Source organism: Morone saxatilis, unplaced genomic scaffold (genome assembly GCF_004916995.1).
Source record: "Morone saxatilis isolate NCDOM2014 unplaced genomic scaffold, NCSU_SB_2.0 Contig2, whole genome shotgun sequence".
In the NCBI taxonomy this organism is placed as follows: Eukaryota; Metazoa; Chordata; class Actinopteri; family Moronidae; genus Morone; species Morone saxatilis.
In genome coordinates, this window is record NW_023339762.1 from 7,568,818 (window position 1) to 7,590,080 (window position 21,263).

General features: G+C 39.0%; 1 protein-coding gene across 2 annotated transcripts in view; it reads left to right on the forward strand.

Moving 5' to 3' along the window:
• Window positions 1-10,672, forward strand: part of LOC118330949 (copine-8-like) — a 62,112-nt gene extending 51,440 nt beyond the window's left edge. For both annotated transcript variants that reach the window (XM_035665698.1, XM_035665699.1), the window contains 8 exons: window positions 813-874; window positions 1,162-1,208; window positions 2,353-2,534; window positions 5,622-5,749; window positions 7,870-7,972; window positions 9,070-9,127; window positions 9,848-9,921; window positions 10,398-10,672. In XM_035665698.1, the coding sequence (XP_035521591.1) occupies window positions 813-874; window positions 1,162-1,208; window positions 2,353-2,534; window positions 5,622-5,749; window positions 7,870-7,972; window positions 9,070-9,127; window positions 9,848-9,921; window positions 10,398-10,610 (867 nt within the window). In that variant the 3' untranslated portion in view covers window positions 10,611-10,672. The remainder of the gene's footprint in view (window positions 1-812; window positions 875-1,161; window positions 1,209-2,352; window positions 2,535-5,621; window positions 5,750-7,869; window positions 7,973-9,069; window positions 9,128-9,847; window positions 9,922-10,397) is intronic.
• The last annotated feature ends 10,591 nt before the right edge of the window (window positions 10,673-21,263 follow it).

Below are 21,263 nucleotides of genomic sequence, written 5' to 3' on the forward strand. Positions count from 1 at the left end.
AAAGGGCCACAGGTTGGAGTTGAACCCATGGCCGCTGCAGCAAGGACTCAGCCTTGGTGCCACCACAGATACCTACAGTATCACAGTAGCTATTTTATTTACACTTTAACGTCTCATCAGTGTCTTTCATGCTAAAACTATATCTTCATATGGAGATCTTCCTGTGGCTGTAAATATTTATGCCAGCAATTTCATTTTAAGCAAGATCAGATTTGGATCAGGCTGGATTACCATTAAGGCAAATCTGCTAACTGCCCTGGGACCCCAGATGCCACAGACCCCAAAAGCTGCTTTTTAATGGTTGATTGCTTGTAAAAAAGTACAATGTCAACTGTATCCCACATTACTATGTATGACTATGTTATCTTGTGGTCTTGTTTTGCATTTTTGTCAAAATCTAGTTCCAAAACCTTTATTATTTTAGTTCATAATGTGCTCATGTGGTGCATTTCCAGAAAGTTGTTTCATCCAATTACTACAAACTAACTGACATATAAAACCCAAGGCCAGGTAGTGTTCCAGTTTAGGAATAGGTTTCTGGATCTTTGTGCCAAATATAATGAGACTTCCATCTATAGTGTGCTGTGTGCACTGTACTTGATTTGAGCTAACAGGGGCTCACCAGCAAGATTTTGCCTGCGGGCCCAGACAGTCTGCCTGCTCTGAACAGGTTTTGCCATCACAAAAAATGACTAGATATTTGATCATTTATGATTACTAGTTTAATCTGAGAATCTGGTGCTACATTAGCAGACTCTGTTCATACTGTAAAAGTGATTTTTGTCTAATTCCTACATGTTTCTCACTGACAGGTCACCCTCTTGTCCTGCCTGGTGGACACTGAGCTCTCCTTCCTGGACTACATCCGAGGCGGGTAAGTTCACGATAAATGGCAGCATGGAATTCTGCAGAGATTAATCACCAGGATCACTCTCGTCATTAAATCCAGAGTGACTTTTGATGTGGTGTAGACTCTGCAGAGACTCAGCTGGGAGGATTACTGCACCGTGTTTATCTCTTAGCTCCAATATTAAGACAGACAGCTGCCGATAACCCGCTGCTTAATTGCTCACTGCAGCATGCTTTGAAACATGCTGTGGTATAATCTAGCATGATTGATGATTCTACGTTACTCCTTACATGATTTATTTTCTCTTGTAGGACTCAGATTAATTTTACAGTGGCAATTGATTTCACAGCATCAAATGGTAAGTGTTTTAATGCTTTGCTCTTATCAATGATATGCCTTAAGTGTATTGAACAGATAAAGCTTCAGTGGTTAACACTCATCTTTATTTGATGTGAATTCTTAAGTGATTCCTTAGAGGTCAATTTAAATTTATTTATTATTTATTTATCACTTATTCTAATGACCCAAACTTAGACAATTCTGTGAACATCTCATACTTTAAACATCTGAACACAGTTTGATGTTATTTATTAACCGCAATTTGTTTTTTTCAATTTGTTTGTGACTCTGTGTTGATGGAAAGTCATTACACCCACATTTCTGAAATTGCATTTCCAATTTACCATGTAGTCAGAGTTTATGAACCCCCACAGGTAAACTGCTGTACATTTATCAGTGACTACAATTTAACAACAAACGAACAAAACGAGCAATTCTGTGCGGACGATCTTGTCATAGATGAGTGATGTCCTCATTTTAGAAAGAGATGATTCAGTAAGTTAATATGTTTTATGCAGGGGAGAAATGTGGGTTTTCCCACATTCTTGTCTTTGCGAACAGCTGAAATAATCATATTATGCATGTAACTACATCATTTCTGTTTTTCGTTGGCAATTGGGACCAAGTTTTTCTTTGAGGCCCAGTTGCACATATTTACTAAACTACAAACAGAAGTTGTGTCAGAATATAACTATTTTCTTTGAAGATGTTGCAGAAAACAGTCCATTAACATTTATTGAATTTTAAAAGACAAGGCTTGTGAATTTCTGTTTTCCTTAGTAAAGAAATCATGAAAAGAGTAAAACCAACAGTGAATTGATCCTATAACAATTATTGTCTTTGTAACCCGAGCCAGTTATATCTTATTCCTCTGTGCCATAGAGCTCTGTTGTTCTTCAATAAATGATTAAAATCACATGTACTGGGTGACATGCTCCTTCATTATGATAAACTTTATGATTTAACGTTTATTTTGATGCTTCCAATGCAGCTGTGCCTTAGAGAAGCATTTGTGTAACTAAAACTCCAGTCTGCATTTTAACCCCCTTCCACCCACTCCCCTTCTTTTTATTTTAATATGACTCACAGCCCAGGGGGAGCAGGCATAATTACAGTTTTGATGCTGATGTGTGTTTTATTGTGTTGAACCATTTGGGTCCCAGGCAACCCGTCCCAGCCCACCTCGCTCCATTACATGAGCCCATACCAGCTGAATGACTACGCCATGGCGCTGCGGGCTGTGGGAGAGATCATCCAGGACTACGACAGCGACAAGATGTTTCCTGCATTGGGCTTTGGTGCCAAGCTTCCCCCGGACGGACGGGTCTCGCACGAGTTTGCCCTGGTGAGCAGACGACTCTACCATCATTTGGCATCCAGCCATCCACCTGTCCATTTCTCTGCATAAACCTCTTACATACAAACATCTGCCTGTTCATTTATTCCACATAAAAACTGCAAAACAAAACCATGGGGTAGAAGACTGTCACCTTATACATGGCATCCACCAGATCAGATTTAGCAGGAAATTGCATAATTGATTTATAGCATACAAAAAATTGCTTTATGGCACAATGTTAACACTATGCTAACAATGCTAAAAGTGTTGAATTATGGAAATAATAAAATACAAATGAAACTATCCCTGCTAACAGCCCGTGCTTTGAACCGAATGCTAACATCATCCTAAAATGTTCAAAATGACAATGCTAACATGTTAATTTTGAGCAGGTTTAATGTTTACCATCTTGATCATTTTAGTTTAGTGCGCTGCACATAAAATGCAGCTGAGGCTGATAGGAATATCATGGGTTCTGCAGGTATTTGGTCATAAACCAAAGTATTGAACACATGTAAATTTAAACTTGATGATTGCAAAAAATGAAAAGTGACAAGTACCAAAGTCAGAAGGATATTTTGCCTTGGATTCATGATTGTCTGGTAGATGTGGAGTTATTTGAAAAAGTTAAGGAATCAGTTATATTTATTCCTTGGGAAACATGAACATATGTACACAATTTCATGGCAATCCATCTAATGGTTGTTAAGATCTGTATTGTCTTCGGTAGAATCTGAGAAAAAATCTTTGAAAACAAAGATTTCCTTTGTGTAATGAAGCACTAAGGCTCATGTTAAATGTGGTGCTAAGTTTGAACAGCATTCAGATAGGAGACTGGCAGTATAAAAAAATGTGGCTTGTTCTCAAATTGCTGTTGAATATGGCAGAGAGTAAATCTTGTAATGGCTTTCATGCCAGCTGGAGGAGCTTGCCTGTCACAGTGAGAGCATAGATAACTTGTATATTTCTCAAAGCAAGATACAAACATGAAGTTATACCCGAACTATGTAAAAAAAAAAAAAAAAGGAAAAAAAACTCGTTAAAAGTAGATTGAAAAAATACAGCATGCAACCAGGCACTTTTATACACAGATGACCAATTACAGGCAACAGTGTATTGGTGGGTGGTGAACGCTGCTGTCCAAAAACATGAACAAATTCAGCCTACGCACACTATGGTGATGGAAGCCAAATGAGCTGGTTAGTTTTTTGCCTGTATACGAGCCATTTTGGCTGTTCAAACTAACCACATTTAGTTTTTCCCGCTATATGCTGCCTACAGTACGACTGAAGTGACAAAGATGGTTTTACTTTATTATGGAAATAATTCCAAGGTATAACAATCATTTGATAACTGACATACTGTATGGAAATAATGCACACAAATATCTGCATCAACACTATCCGTATCCATACATGCATCTTTCATCCTTCACCGATCCATGCATCCATCCGTTCATACCCCTCCACCAATGTCAAATGCTTTGGGGCTCTAGACATCCTGACCACTCCTCAGCCACCCATAATCCTCTCCAAGGTCTACTGTGACTTCCAGATGTTGCTCCAGAGGCGTTTACAGCCAGTACAACTGCTCAGAGTTGGATAACAGCCTCCCCAGAGGCGCTAAACCTTGAGACAAGGCACATATGCATTAATCTAACCATTAAGGATTTAACTCAGTCAGCTCTTAAAGAGGAAGGATGCAGCTGTGTATCAGCAGTGGGAGAGAGCCACCACTGAATCCGGCTTAATTATGCAAGCTCCATTTACAAAGCAACAGAGTCTCACGTGCACTGTTAGTACTCAAGGGCAACCAAGCAGTGTTAGTCAAGATGGCTGAGATAATTAGAAAACTCAAAACATATGGGTAGCTTAAATAATGTATTGTTGCTTCTTCTTGTGAGTTTCTTAAACCCAGTCAACCAAACATCAATTTTTTGTGTTCTTATTATTCCTTTTAGTTGTGCTGTCTCTGAATATATCAAAACAAACTACATTTAATTTCATTTGAACTGCCTAGTGTTTAAATGTGCATAGATCCCAGGTGTACCACAGAGATGTAATGTAAGCATGTTATTCTAATTGCCACACAACACATTTTTTACAATATTAGCTGGCTGTCATTAAATTATTGACGATGGCGCAGTGTATGTAAACTTACTGTTAGCAGGCGGTAAGTGAACACCTAAAGCAGGAAAGTGGATGAAGATACTCCGGACCAACAGCATCATCCTGAAGGAGAAAAACGTGTTAATGTTATCTTTATAAATCTTTACAAGTCTGTTTTTTTCCAGTTGTCCCAGTTTTCAGAAATAATATAAAAGCATAATCAAACTCATAGCCAACAGAATTAGACCATTGTCTTTTATTTTGCTTTAGTACATAAAAGAAGAACTGCATTTGGAATAATGGTACAAAGTGAGGTTAAAAAAAGACTAAAGGCTTTGTGTGTGTGCAATCACTTGAGCAACTGTGATGCAGCAGCTGTTAAGAGACATTTGATGCAAGCCTACACATACCCCATTAAAAATGTATACCTTGATACAGTTGAAAAATGTTGGTCATCATTAATTTAAATCACATTATGGGATACTAAAAACTTCATTCCTACCTCTGTGCATGATAAATATCTTTGTTATATATAAAACTAAATGATCAAATTCTTTACTCTCTGGTCATTCTCCATAGTCTCAAATGAATGTATTTTATTACACTACAGGTAACAGAAAGCTGACTCCACCACATCAAATGCAACATAGTGTCAGCTTGATTCCACTAGCCAAGTTTTACCCAAGCTGCCATAGGAACAAGATCATAAAGAGAGGCATTTATGCCTCCTCTTAGCTAACATGTCTTTTTTTCTAAAAACAAATCTAATAAAAATCACAAGCTTCCCACAAGCATTATCTCAAGATATCCCAAGGTCTTTTTCATCTTTACAACTGGATAATCTGATACTTCTCTCATGTCAAAGGATTCAGTGCCCCTTTTGAAGTTCGCCAGATGATTTAACACTGATTCAGAAATTTTACATATACATTTCAATGATTTTCTACCACACTTTGATTTGATTTGTCTTTCTGTTTTTGTGCAGAACGGTAATCCACAGAACCCTTACTGCAGTGGTATCGAGGGGGTGATGGAGGCCTATTACCAGAGTCTCAAATCTGTGCGTCTCTACGGACCCACCCACTTCTCCCCTGTTATTAACCATGTGGCCAGGTAGGTCCACTGTAATCACAGTCAGGGACGTGGAACATGTAGGCAGGCGCACACGCAAATGTCATGAAGTACAATGCCTCCAGTACTGCTGAAGAAATTCCTATGAGATCCATTGGACTTTGGTGAAATTCCAGCCATGTGTGTGGGCTGCTTTACAGTGATCTGTGAAGGGAAGGGAGGAGATTAAAATAAATGTGCTAATAGCTATGTCACCTGAGAGGAATCAATACTTACTTTGGGGGTTTGAACACGTGCAACAACCACAGTGCTTTAGAAGGGAACCAGCCTGCACAATGACTGATGGGCTGCCTTTAGGTGCAGGAGAAGGCACCTAGGAAAAAACTGAAAATCAACATGCACAGGAGAAGAAACAGTGCTGTGAATAACAGTAAATGTCACACCTCCCACCATTTAACGAATGCACAGTAAAGGAATTGCTATAGACACAAGTAGAAAATACGTACCAGTGCTTCAGTATTAAAAAGACCTAAATTACTAGAGACATATGGACCCTCAAGTGCAGTAAAATTTTTATTGGAGCATCAAATTATAAATGCAAAAAGCTTCTCTTCCACTGTTTTAAATATTTAAAGCAAATAATATACACTTCTAGGAGATACCACCAGAAACTGTCAGCAGCACTTGCTCGATTTACAGGAATAACCACTGATAAAAAGTAATGCGCTGTTATGTTGTACAGTGTTTTCCAACCTCCACCTGACGTTCCCTATTGCCATGATCATGTCTCCTGATCCTCAAGACTGACTGTAACAAGCACTTTTCCCACCTTTCATCATCGGCTTTCAAATCCCATCTCTCGCCGTCCGCCCACTCAGCCAGAGAATAGCTGCATTGTTCAGTGCTCACTTCTGTGGACTAAAACCCAGGAAGACAAGGCAAAAAAAGTGACACCAAGTCATGTCAAATTCCTGACTGTTTGTGCATAACATATACTCTCAAAATATTGTCCTGTGACATGGCTTCAAACGTTTCACCCGGTTTATATAACAGTAAACTGCTGTAAGTGATAGTTTAGAGCTAAGTCCAAGGTGTATCAGTATAAGTCTATTTAAAGCATTAAACACACTATTCACAACTGTAAATTGGTTCTTCTTATGAAATAATTGTAATAGATGCTCACTGCATCAGTATATGCTTCATGAGATTTATTTTGCTTCTGTAAATTCTGTAACCCCTTGTCCACTCAGCATGCGTGAGAAGTGTGTGGCGGCTGCCTCACTGAACCGCTGCGGCTCGCATGCCTGTGGGGTCCGCACAGAGAGCGTTTCTGCTGCTGCACTGCTGTTGCCAGTCCTTCTACATTATACTATCTTTCTACAGTTTTCCTTTAATAAATACAATACAATTAAAGCCTTGTTAACAAATTGTATTCTAATGAAAAACAAAAAGCATGCCCATGCACTAGGCTTTATAAATTAAATTGGTGCTCTAGACAAAGCAATTCAAAGTTGATGGAGATTTTAATACAAGAGCCTCAAATGAGTTGAATTTAATATCAAGATATCAAAAGCCCATCAAATAAATTTTTCAAAATCAATAAAATTTTACATGACTTAAATTATTTGGACACAGCACTGATGCGTACATGCTTAATTGGACCATTTGTCCTCAATAAATTAAAATTGTTTTGAGTGATCACTGAGGGCTTATATCCTAATATGGGTTATCATGTAATAAGGTATTACAGCCGCAACAAATATGGTTGGAGACAGAGAAAAATTATAGGGATACTCCACTGAGTTCTAGTTGGTGGACTTTAATGAGACCGATGAAAATAAAAGACTTAAGCAGCAGAGGCCGATATTATTAAAAAATATACTTTTAGCCTCTATTATAGATCCACTTCAAACACACTGTCCTACACTTCCCATAATGCAACTAGATCCTCCCTGAAAGTCTTTAAACTCAGACCTTCTGTTAAAAAAGTACTCCCCGTGATCATGAACTAAATAAATATAGATGAATACATTTCAGCAGAATATAAAAGTCAGAATATGCCTTTTAATGTTAAAATGCTGTGCAGTCTTTCTGTCTGCCTCTGCCTCTATTTTATTTTTGCTCATTTGACCTTTGACCCCCCTCGTTTCTCTTCATGCCAGGTATGCATCAGCAGTGACAGACGGCTCACAGTACTTCATCCTGCTCATCATCTCTGACGGCGTGATCACAGACATGGCACAGACCAAGGAGTCCATAGTCAATGTACAGTACCAGATTTAAACTCACTCTACGTACTGTGTGTATTATTGGATACATTGGATTATTGTATTATTAACAGGAGGCTTTGTATAGCCAAGGCATTTTCCAAACCATACAATGGGTTATATACAGTATCATTGACTGTGTACTGCATGCCCATATTCATCCAGTTAATTCACTGTAAAACCTGTGAGGACCCCGGGAGGTCCAGCTATGATTAAGCCACTAATGAAGATTCTAATGAACAAACAAACAATGTGAAAGGGAGAATATGAACAGCACTTCAGCTGCTGTCTTTCTCTTTTAGTGCTTCCCTCTTTCCCTTTCACTCATTTTCACTAATGAGGGAAGAGTGGGGATCCGCAGGTCAGCCACCCCTACAGCCCCCAATCTCGCTACGTTCAGCTCTAATAACGCTGCTCTTTAATCAGAGTTGATGTTCGTAACGTTTTTTTCATACATTTGGATCCTCAGTCGTCTGTGCTCGCATCCCACAGCCTCCCCCTCCCCCACACCCCCACGTGTTGTAATGTTATTGTAAAGTAAGATTTGAGGGTAATTATTTACTAGCCCGCGGAGGATCCATGCCCCTCATATCTCTAGCAATTTGGGCGTCCATCTAATAACCACAGGAAGTTATGAAACACTGAAAAACCTTCATTCATCATTCATCACTCGAACTGTGCTTTGCTGTCCCACTCAGCTAAGATTTAATAAACAATATTGCAATGCAGGGCGGCAGTTGAGCTGCAGCTCAGGGCAGAGGAAGATGTAAATGGACTAATTTTTAAGCTGTCAAGCTTTGGGAGATTTAGACAAAGTTGTAGATGCATGAAATAAAAAAAAACTCCGGACGAGAGGCTTTATGCAACCGGCTGCAGAGGGCAGATGGGATTGGATGAACCTCGCCTGTCTTAACAATGGCATTGAATTTTGCTATTGAGCTTCCTTTGTATGGACTGTTAGCTTACAGTTAGTAATTTGCAGGGGTATTTCACTGACAGCCTGCTGTGTTTAAGATAGCGAAATGGTGAAAAGACCGAACGTTGCTTGTTCCCTGCCTTTGATGTGCCTGTGTTGTCTCCTTCCACCCTTTACAGGCCGCATCTCTGCCCATGTCAATTATAATAGTCGGGGTTGGACCAGCGGAATTTGATGGTAAGCAGGGTGACGATCACGTGCATGCGTGTGTGAATGTGTGTAGGTGTGTGCGTGTGTTTATTTGCATGCAGTAATCCTTCGCCTTCATTCTTCTTCCTATCTCGCCTCCCACATGGTTCAGCCATTCCTTGTGCAGCTCTTCTTTTCTTCTCTCCTCCATTCTCCTTCCCTTTAATTTCTCTCCCCTCCTCCACTGAATCTGAGGTTAAGTAGATGTGAAAAAATGTCATCTGCCGGGCCAGAGGTACAGGTGCTTTTTAATGGACGACGGCCACATTTCTCTCCTGTGTTGCCATCCATGTTTACAATTCACGGAGCAGTCCTCTGTAAAAACAAGCTCACTCACATCGAGCAATTAGCCCGCAAAGTCAACGGGATTCGACGATTATCACGCCTATGAAGTCAGTGTGCAGGATTGCATGATGTCCCCGTGGTGCACATCGCTGGCTGTGCTTACACATCTTCTAGTATGTTTCCCCCTATGTGCGCAGTTGTGTGCAACTTACAGCCCGATGGCTTCCCGCTCAGCCACGCAAATTCTGTGTCCTCATGCCACGGTTGGCATCACCAACACTCCAAGGAAATCTAACCCATTGGCACGCTAATGGCTTCAGTGGATTAAAACACACAAACTATGTGCCATGTTTGCTCGGTGCCGCTTTGACACGGTGGTTCGAGTCTCCTGACAGGGCGTGACTGATGTGCTTCCCTCCTCAGAAATGATCGAGCTGGACGGGGACGAGGAGAGGATCTCATCCCAAGGACGATATGCAGAGAGGGACATTGTTCAGGTACAGACGTGGCTGACTAGCTGTTCACTCAGCAGAATGTCCTCAGAGAAATGTGGGATTTATGATTAATGGGAAAAGGTCATGGTGCTTGACCCTCTGCTGTGCTCTTGTTCTCAGTCTGCCATTTTTCTATCTTCTTCCCACCGACTCGCTCCTCTAAACTATATTCACCTTTTCCTCTGTGTCCTTTTCATTCTGTGCTTCTCTTTCGCTTTCTATTACCTGGTATTTTATCTAACATATCCTCTCTACTCTCCTCCTCTCATTTTTATCCTCTCCTTGTTTCCTCTCATTTCCTTGTTTCATCTCGTCTCCTTTCTTCTTCTTTCCTGTCCTTATTCCCCTCCTCCTTTGCTCTCCTCTTCTTGTTTCCTCTCCTCTCCTTTGTTCCATTCCTCTCCTTTCTTCTCCTTTCCTGTCCTTATTCCCCTCTGCCTTTCCTTTCCTCTCTTCCTTTCCTCTCTTCTCCTCTGCAGTTTGTTCCTTTCAGAGACTACATTGACCGGCGGGGAAACCACATCCTCAGCATGGCTCGCCTGGCTAAGGAAGTGCTTGCTGAAATCCCAGACCAGTTTCTGTCCTACATGAGGACCCGAGGGATCAAACCAGGCCCGTTGCCACCTCCTTACACCCCCTGTCCACCACCTTCTATCCACCCCCTCCTCACCAGACGGGTAAGCAGAATCTAAAGGCCTCGCTCCAACGCCGGCCAGCCAACTCAACTGGTCTCTACTACTCCTCTCTCTGCTTCTTCTTCTCCTGCTCTTCACTGGAAGCTTTTGAGCATACGGCAAACCTCGCCCGCTCACTTTCGAGAACATTTGGCCATGAGCCTGAGCGTGATGCGGATAACCCTGAGTGGGACGCTTCCACTTTCTAGTAGCAGGGACTTGGAAGGTGTGTGTGTTGAAGGGGTTGTGGTGGCAGTCTGAGATCACCTACCTGCATCAGGAAGAGTGAACAGGACAGTAACTGACTACTTGTGGCTGTCAGACTGCAAGGGTCCAAACTGGGGAGGACTTTTGTGAAACCCCGCTTGTCTGTTTGCTCTTTCTATTTTCCACTTTCTGTATCTTTCACAAAATCATGTCTCTCGATATATAAATGTTTACAAAGTAGAGGAGGTTTTTTTTTCCAGGAGGAAATTTATACCAATCAATGTGAAAACCTTTCAGATTCCTATTTTTCAGCTGCAGAAACTGGAGATTGTGACTTTGTACAAAAACGTTTAGGCCCTGGTGCCACATTCTTCAGTATGAAGTGTTTTTTTTTTTTTTATAAATGGAGCATGTGGTAGTTTAAAAGAAGCATGCACTGTTGTCTTGCACTCAGGGCTTTGTCCCTCCCACACAGTCCCTTGCTCCCCACCACCACCTCACAACCACTGCCATGTTCCATTAAGAGCAAACCCATCACCTACCTGAAATCTTCCCACGCTCCTCTACCTTCTGCTCCTTCCACCTGCCTTGACTCAGAAGGAAGCTGTGCTCCCTGGGAGTCTGGTCAAATGAAATGCAGCAGGGACTTGAACCAGCCTTACTCTTTTGTCAGATAACATTCACAGACACCGTGTCCACCGTGGGTTCTGGAAATGTGGATCTCCAAGCCCAGAAGTCAAAAACACAAATCTTACTACCGAACCTGACTGTGTGTTATGTTTTAGAGTCTCTTTGTTTTCATGGAATAACACTGTACTTCAGAAGCATTTTTTGTGTCGTTTTATGTCTCTCTACCTCTCACTTGTTCAGTATTGCCAAAAAAAAAAGTTTAAATAACAAAGTCTTAGTGTGTCAGTGATTTTTGAGTTCACAGTTTTACCTTTCTCACCAAGTATTTATAAAATATTTGCCAAACTGTAGGTTGAAAATTATAGCACTTTGGTAGCTATCAGATCAGGTGACTCACACGTTTGTGTTAGCAACACGTTGTGAATATGTGCACAGAAAACAGTTACCCAACAGACCAAAATGCAAAGATGCTTTTCTTTTAGCAGCTACCCATATGGATCTGGACAGACTGTGAGCACAGGTTTTATTTCAATGTTGTCCAACAGCATTTTTAACAGTAAAAGTTGAAGCCAGTAATAATTAGTAACCACTAAGGTTGTGTAGCATATAGGTAATCATTAGGAATTAAAGAAATAGTCACCAGAAAAATAATGGTTTTCAGTCTCAAACACTCACCTCCTAAAGGCTTGAAGGGTGGCTCTGAATTGTATTTGGTTCTGTTCTCAGCTTAAATTCACAAAAGTTACAATGGATTTCAGGGACAGTTTCCCTGTTTTCATAATGGGTCACCCCTTTTTGCAGCAATACATGTCTGTATGTTTTATGCTTATTGAACACTTTTTTCCAAACAATCAAGCCCCAAAGTGTTTTGTAGAAGAATGGGACGGTTATGTTCTTGTGGCAGAGCCTAAAAAAAATGACCACAGAAAAACAACCTCCAAATTAGGACAAAATCAACACAGCTATACAAGTTGAATTTCTGCATATTTCTTGGATTAATGGGTGTCAAAAGTTAAAAGCCCTGAAAACCTATTTTCTCAGTCAGCCTCTTACTATGAGTAACAATGAGTTATACAAGAACACAGTATTTCTTTCAAATTTGAACTGTTTTGGTTATTTCACCAAAGAGATTATTCTATTTTTCAGTTTTTTTTTCAGCATTTGAATCAAAATGTGTTTTGCGGTATCCTAGTTTATCTTGCTAGCTCTGTCAATTAAATTTGATCAAACCACACCGACACAGTCCTGATGAGGTAGATTTGTTTTTGATTGTTGAATTGAAAATTGAAATGGAAACAAAATGGCAATGCAGTCTGATTATCAGTTTAATAATAACCCTGTTTAATGGTGGGAAAAAAAGCATTAAATGTTAATAGAAACTTTTTAAATCCATCATGTGGAATAATCCACCAAAATATGGCTGAACACAAGCTCTGGTTCTTTTCACTTTCTGTGGACATTTTACTACTATTGGTTACTATTTGAATCCATTGTTACTGTTGTGAATCCAAACTAACCACAGCTGCTGTCCTCTGTAAAAGAGCACACTACAAATGTTCCAAAGCCTTTAGGTAGTGAGTATATTAATATTCAAAACTTAGTTTTTCTGGGGAGTATTCCTTTAAAAATAGGGAAGTACTCAAACCCAAAACAGGTAATTGCACTGTCACTTTTAGCCAAGTTTCGGGGTGAAACTCAAACGCAACCCTGCTGTTTTGCCCAGTAATGTGTTTATAAAAACTTATAGTGTGACCTTACGCAAAGCACAAACTCAGCTACAGCCACCCACCGTATCGAGAGGCCCCTTTTAACTTGTGTAAATGTATGAAGAACAGTGTTTATACATTTTTCTCTGTGTCTGTGTACTACAAACTGTAGATCTTATCAGTACTACTTAGGGCCCTATTCAGTCAAAGAATCAATGTACAAGAAGGTTTACAACATTTTTCTAAACTTGCACCTCAGAATCATCATATACTTCTTGGCTAATGAACGTCTACTTATAAACTGCTTGTAAAAATTTATACACTGTACAAATGTTTGCCTTTTTTGTGTATTGGTCAATATACTGTATGTGTAATGCTGCTTCTCTACTGCTGATATAAGTATTACATTTTATACTGAGGCCTGTAATCATATTTAAATCATGACTAACAGGCCTTATTCATGTTTATACATATGTTATTCATATTTAAATCATGAACGACAGGCCTGTATTTTTTTATAAGCGAAAGGTCAGATAATAATGTATATTTCATGTGTGCAAGATGTTTAAAAGTAGACCTGGTGATCAAGTACACTCCGTAGCAACATTTCTCCGCCAAATTTGAGTGTAGCGTCTCATTGTTGGCTGAGACTCATTCCAGAAAAGCTGGTAACTCAGTTTGACTGAATAGGGTCCCTCAGTGTGGGGACAGGTGGTGTGTTAGATTTTGTATTCTTCTGTATTGTAATTTCATTGCGGGGACCCCGTACGACAGCGGGGATGTCGAATTGCACAATGTAGCACTGGTCTCAAGTCTGGTGTTACACTAGAGCATCACCAGACTGAACCAGATCAGACCAGATCAGGCAGGAACAGTCTTTTTATATGTATATGTATATATATATTCTGTATATACTGTATGTATGTTTTCTGGAGAGTTGACTTGCAGCGAACTGACGTGACTCTGTGACTCTCCTCCTGAAACACAAGGCAGAGCCTTTCATTTATTTATCACGACAAGATGTCAACTTCATCTTACTCCCACACTTTCATATATACTGTACATCCAGAACATGTATTTGTATATGAAACATGCATGACACTTACATACCAAGGCGAGGGCTGAGTGAAGATTAAGGGATTCTTGCTTGTTTTCTCAGAGAAACAGTGGTTTCATAGACCTGATATTTATCTTAGTACCAGCACCTAAAGCTATGCGTCTCAACCTTTTCTGGCTTGTGACCACATTTTCGGTCCAGGATGTCAAGGTGTTATGGGAATTTTTGAATGGCATATACAGTATTCAATTCCAAGAACTTAAATACTCCAAACAGATAATATAGAAACAAAAAATCTTTGCCATGACTGTGACTGAAATTTTGATAATAGAAAATCTTTAGAACATTTAAATCTGTATCTGGATGTAGCTGTTCATTAAAATATACATAGTGATCATGACACACATGAGCCAGATTTTTTGTACTTCCATGGAATTCCCCCTGTAATTTCTCCTACACACTTCACAGCACGTTCTCATTCCCAGGTCTTCAAAAACAGATGCGAGCAGTGTTCAGTTAGTCGCAACTTCTCTGATAGATGCAACTAAATCCTACACACAAAAATATGGAGTCCTGGCACACCGTCCTAAGGCCATGGCCAGAATTTTCAGAAATCATTAAAATTTTTAACTGAGATAATGATGATAAACAGTATTAAAACCAATTCAATCTTCACTAAACTACTGCCAGCTGAAATGACACCTGTCACTATCAGTTATTATTAACTGTACCTAGCTAATTTAGCTAACGTTAGCTCCATGAGTTGTCTTTAAAAGGTTGCCTCTGATGTACTACTCTATATAATTAGTGGCTACATCCTATAATGCTAAAAGACTCAGACTTAAGCACGTCACAGGCAAAAAGTTAGTATCCTTACTAGTCGATGATCCACATGTCGACATGGAAATTAAAAAAAAATGAGCATTAATCTCGTTCACATAGGCGCCTGAGCTGCACATGGCATCTACATCGTATCAAGACTGCATCCCACACGTTCGCAGTGTTCACACAGAGTGTGCCAGCTGCAGAGCTGCTGCTGCCAGCCCTATGTTTCTTCATACACTTTCCTTTGTATGTCCATGAAAAAGCAAGATTTTCATATCATTTAATTTACAATTTAATATATATATATAGTTTAAACATAAATGTGAAGTGGTAACCAGAAACTGTCACATGTAGTGTGTTTAGCAAGAGAGAGAGAGAGAGAGAGAGAAAGAGATGGCTCACTTCCAGAAATTCTTTCACAAGTCAAGTCGTAAATAAAAGATTATTACAGTGCTTTTACTTTGAAAAGGAAGTTTAAACTGTCTTGAAATATGTGGATATATCTACCAATAGATCCTTTCTTGCTGGGAGACGCGCACAGCTTGCAGTAAAAATAGACCAAACCTCGACTCTCTATTAAAGCGTTGCTGCAGACGCAGCTGAGATGCACGTGAGGCGGACAGCTATCCACTCTAATTTGTTAACATGGGGGCCAAAAAATTGGACATTCCTCCACGCACACGCCATGCAGACACAGGTGGTGTGAACAAGATGTTAGCTTACATACTTGTAGGCCTATTTTAAAACTGTATGTTTTCATCACAATACAAGAGTAACATTAAAATTACTGTTCATTCTAAAGGCTAACCGATGTATTTAAAATGTGTGTCGCTATCTTGAGGTTTTGTTGGCTGAAATTGAGTGTAAACTATGGAACTCCTTAAACTAATGTAGTGATGTACTCCTCGGCCATATAAGTAATGCTTGGTTAGTATTGTAAGATTAAGATTAGCTGGTCATGCTAATAACAGAAGCTCAGATAAACAACAACATTTACACCTTTCTTATGCTTTTGCTCCTGTTTTTGTTTTTGGAAAAGCTAGAAAAAAAGACGCTCCGCCTCCAAATTCTTTACATCTAGAGCATCGCTTATTTGAACATACTTGCTTCAACATATCGAGAAATCCAAAGCTTGACAGACGTAGTTATGGTTGCTAGTTATAATTGGACAATTACTGTTTGGGAGAAGGGTTTAACAAACGGTAAACAATAAAAGCTACAACATACAACTACATACCATCTGCATCATAGAGCACAGTATAGATATGACAGCATGGCTTGCATTACATGGATTTGCCCTCAGGAAAAGGAAATGAATGCTGTTTGCATAAGAATGAGTTGGAAGTCTTAACATTTACCGATGTGCGGCTGCAATGTGTGAAATTACTGTTCCTCTGAGGCTGTGTCAGCATAGGAGTGACAATCAAAAGCATTTATCGTGTAGGAGACTACAAGGTGGGAAAAAAATCTACCGGCACGCTACCGGTGGACATACAAGCCTTAATGAATAAGGCTTACACCTCGCTGCCTCCCACCGCTCATCGTTGCATCCACGTCACTCTGCCAAGGCGGTACCATGTCAGCATGCCAGGCCATATGAACGCCCACATAATCTTCACACATACAACATGAAAGTTGTTTACTGTACCTTATATTAACAATGTGGTTTATTTGAATGCTTGTGATGAATATCCTGTTTTATTCTGATGTTTTTTATAGCATGCATTAAGTTTAAGCATGTGTAGATTTTTTCAAACAGAGAGGAACCAGTTGGTTTGAAAAAAAATTGTGCATCTTTACGAGTATTTTAGACAACTTTTTTGCCTTAAAAATCTCACTGATCAATCTTGGAATTGTGCAATGCCTTCAGATGTTTCTTTTTAAAAACTGGTTCTTTTTTTCTGGTTGGTTTTTGTTTTTCTTTTTTTGGTACGCAGCCTTTCATCGGACTCATTTCAGCATTGTTCTCTCAGACCCAGTGGTTGGAATAATGTGAATGGGAGGGAGAACAGAACCAAACTGAAAACAACTGGGCTGTCTTGCTACACAGTTCTATATTTTATCATAAACTGAAACAATTCATCAGCCCAATTTCATTAATCCAGCTGTTATTTTTCATCAGCCCTTATTTTGTATCTCTAAAGAGTGATTCATGGCTTCTGCATGATGCTTGTGATTACACGAAAAGACCAATCAAAATGATTTGTCCATCGATACATAATATTTACTTAAAATCAGTTCTTAAGGTTAGTTTTATTGCAAGACAGCACAGGTTTTACTGTTCTAACAGGAAATATGTATGCCACTAAAGACTGATTTAAAATGACTATTTCTGTAAGAAATCTTCTCTTTAAATAAAGAGAAGATTTCTTACAGAATAAATAAGTCTTTAAATAAATATTCATATCAAACCTTTTTTGTTGTTTGTGGTTTATCACTGGATGTTCAGGATGTAAGAAAATAAACTTATGAAACTAAACTTAAACTGGGTCTACAGGGACAATAAGGATATTTGGGTGCCTAAAATGTCTTTAACGTGTTTCAGAAAAAATATCCATAGTGTTATGTATCATTAGCACGTTCATCTGTATGGGGGCTGTTGTAAAACAAAAATAAGATTTTCTCTTGTTACAGACGCTCTCCATGTTGATAGGCACCTGTCTTGGTTGACAATGCCAATAAAATTTGTTCAGACAGAACCAGCAAGCTGGAATAGATGTACTTCACACCGTTACACCTTTATAGTGTGGATCTCAAGATCTGATATGTTATAACAAGGCGACAGGCTGTCCTTTTTCAAAGACTCCCCCAAATGTGGCTGAGATATGCAGCATTTTATTTACAAAATTGTGTATTTTGAAGGCTCAGTATTCTAAAGCCTATTGCAGGCAGTTGTTTAAAGGATAAGGTCTTATTATTTATTTTTATTAGTGTCAACAAATGCTACTTAAAGACTAAAATAAACAATGTGTAAGTCGGTCTCTCAGTACCTTTTGTGGCACTCAAGCCCATTGGTTCGTACTGAATCTTTAGAAACAGGTCTCAAATAGGCTTATATAGTTTCCTTATCCTTAAATGGTGCATTCAGGTGAAAAAAAACTCCAGGACATAAATAATGAAAGCCAGCAAGCTGAGCATCATAGCGTATTGAAAATTATAGGGGTTATTGGTATTAACCTGGTACATTGTTTACCAGTGGCTCATCATGTGTTAAAGTGAAGTTTCCTCCACTGTGAATGCGTACATCATGGCATTTACCCCAGTTTGTCAATATTTTCCCCACTTCGTTGTAGGGGAATTTTGTGGTAACCTGAAAACATTTGAACGTTTGAGTCAAAAAGGATTCAATCAATGTTAAGCTGTATTAGCATTATAGTAGGAAAATTCAGCTCGTGTAGCTAACTTATTGGCAAATTTTAAAAACTATCATGCTATAATATGAACTTTGTTATTTAAATCACTATACAGATTCAAACAGTGTTTTCGTAACTAATCTTAATTTTATCAAGGAAATGTTTTCAGGTTTGTCTCAATGTGATGATGATTTGTTTTTGTGTAGTTACATTTAAAAACACTCATTAATTTGTCCTCCATCTTTAATTGCAAAACAGCACCAGGTATGGGCTGCATTCACAAAGGTCAAAGTTCAATAAATTTTAACTTTCTTTGGACCCCTGCTCGGCCCTGTGCACCCCAGGCATCAGCCCACGACCACTGCAACACACTGCATGCACAAAAAGGTAGGAGGTGTGCTGTTTTCTGTAATTATTTTAATTCAGCTTTCGGGTCTTTTAAAGAACACAACTTCACAAACTGTGTCCTTTGAAGGACCCTGAATTGGAATCCTGAACCTACATCATTAGCAGAAGGGCAGTAATGCACTTCACTAGTTAGTGCATTCAGGCTGATGTGAACAACAGGCTGGTACAAAAAAGTCTGCTAGGGGAAACTTCAATTAATGACCTCGGGCTGCTAGTAAACAAGTTTCAGTTTTAATGCATTTCTTGACTGTTGGTTAAAAACTTTGTATCTCTAAAATCTCAGTGTTTCAGGAAGTAATAAAAACGGGTCTGTATTTATCCAAAGGGGTTTGGGCTTATGAAGCAGTCAGATGTTGGTAGAAGTGCTGTCATATACTGTAATAAGAGGCTTCTCAGTCACACTGAGCCATCTGGAGTTTACGGTTGATCGATTCCTCAAAGCCCTTTTACTTTTTACATTATATGACACTGACATTCTTTGTACGATCACATTTTATGGAATCACTGCTTCATTATTTAACATCGTGTGGAGTGTCAAGAGAGTCAAAAAAGCAAGTACATGGCTTTTCTAGAACAGAAATAACAAAACATCATGGTGCCATCTGCTTTATGGTGCAAGAAATCAGACCTTCACATTTACAATCCATATAAAAATAATGTGATGCACAAAAACATCACGTGAATCTTTGCGTGCTCTATTTAGTGGTTTGTTGGTCTGACTGCTCAGTAAGAGCTGCAGAAGTGATGTGCGTGTGAGTGTAATACACAGTCCAATGTTTCATTATTAAATTTCTGCTTTCTTATCTGGCACAGATGTTACACGCTTCAGAATATTAACAAAACAATCATTGTTGCTGTTGGGAAGTCATCTGACATGCTAAGAACGTGGGCTGCTTTGTAACAAGTGACAATGTGCTAATTACAGCCAGTAGACTTTTCTCTCTTCCTCATTCCAGTCCTGTCCAAGATTTTAATGAGCACTCATTGCTATCTGATCTGTAGGTTTATCTGCGTATGACTTTTAGCTTCATGTTGAGTTATCATATTACTGTGCTTGCCACCCACTTGAAGCTATAATCAGAAACTTTAACTGGCACTCTAAGCATGCTAGGTTAATGTTATAGCACAAAATCACTACCACAGAAAAAAAAAGGACTGCAGAGTGGACATCGGCTGGTAGGGAAATTAAAATTGCATTGTGACTTAGTTGACTTTGTTTGTGTTGCACCTTTCATGAAAATAAAATATACATTTATGTATATTTTGCTCAATGTAACAACATCATACAATAAAACCACAACAAAGAAATACAACCTACATAAACATAGAATTTAAAAGGCTAAAAGGCCAGAAAAGCTATTCTAGACGGGATTTAAAAGCAGAGACATTGTTAGCCGACCAGATGCTAAGTGGACGGCTGCTTCAGAGTAGAGCCAGTACAGCCAAACCTTGCTTACCTTCAGATTTTAATCTGGACTTGGGAACAGTTTAAAGACACAAATTGGAAAATGTAAGAAGCCTGTCAGGACACTAAAGGGTCAGAAGTTGACTTACATACTCCAGAACCAGCCCATGTATATAATTAGTCATAGGTTAAGAGTGGCAGCCAGTGCAATGAAGCCAAAATTGGGTGATGTGTGAAAATCGCCTTTTTTCTGGTCAGTTGTCTGGCTGCTGAATTTTGCACAAATTGATGACAGAATTTTGTTTTTGAGCATTTGTTTTTCAGTATTTGCATTGAGAATGAAATCAAGGTTGCAATGTAAAAGTTAACACGCAATGTGAGAGAATTGATATCTATTTTTTTATAATTTTTTGTATTCCACAGTTGACAAAACATGACTTAACTAATGTGTTCATCAGGACCTCTGTTTCGTCAGAATTAGATTTTAAAACATTATAACACATCCTTTTTCTTTCTTTCTTTTGCATCAACAAGCAGCTATGCAGTAAAGCCATCTTACTAAGGTTGGTAGGTTTGAATGAGAGATATAACTCTTTGTCGTCTGCATAGCGCCAATATGGAAAGAGATGTTGTGTTAGTGGATATAGTGGTAACATGTAGAGATTAAACAGACAGCTCTCAGAATTGTTCCTTGTGGTATTCCTTGGTTGATCTTGAAAAATGTATTTTCTGTTGGTTAAATATGAAGAAGTTAGTTCAGGAATAGACGGCACACTGCAATATACTGGTAAAGGTATAGTTCAACAATTTGGAAAATACCTTACTGAGATTTAAATGAGAAGATTGATACAACTCTCATGTCTGTACACTAAATATGAAGATATAGGGCCAGCAGGCGGTTAGCTTAGCTTAGCTGGTTACAAAATTCAGCACCTCTTGTTATCACATGAGTTTTCCAGGCAACAAGCAGAGATTTAAGGAAGTCAGTGTGACCAGCCAAAAAATAATCCAGCAAGTAACTCTGTAAAACCACAACTCAAATATTTCTATAAAAGCTATATTTTACTCTTAATTACTATT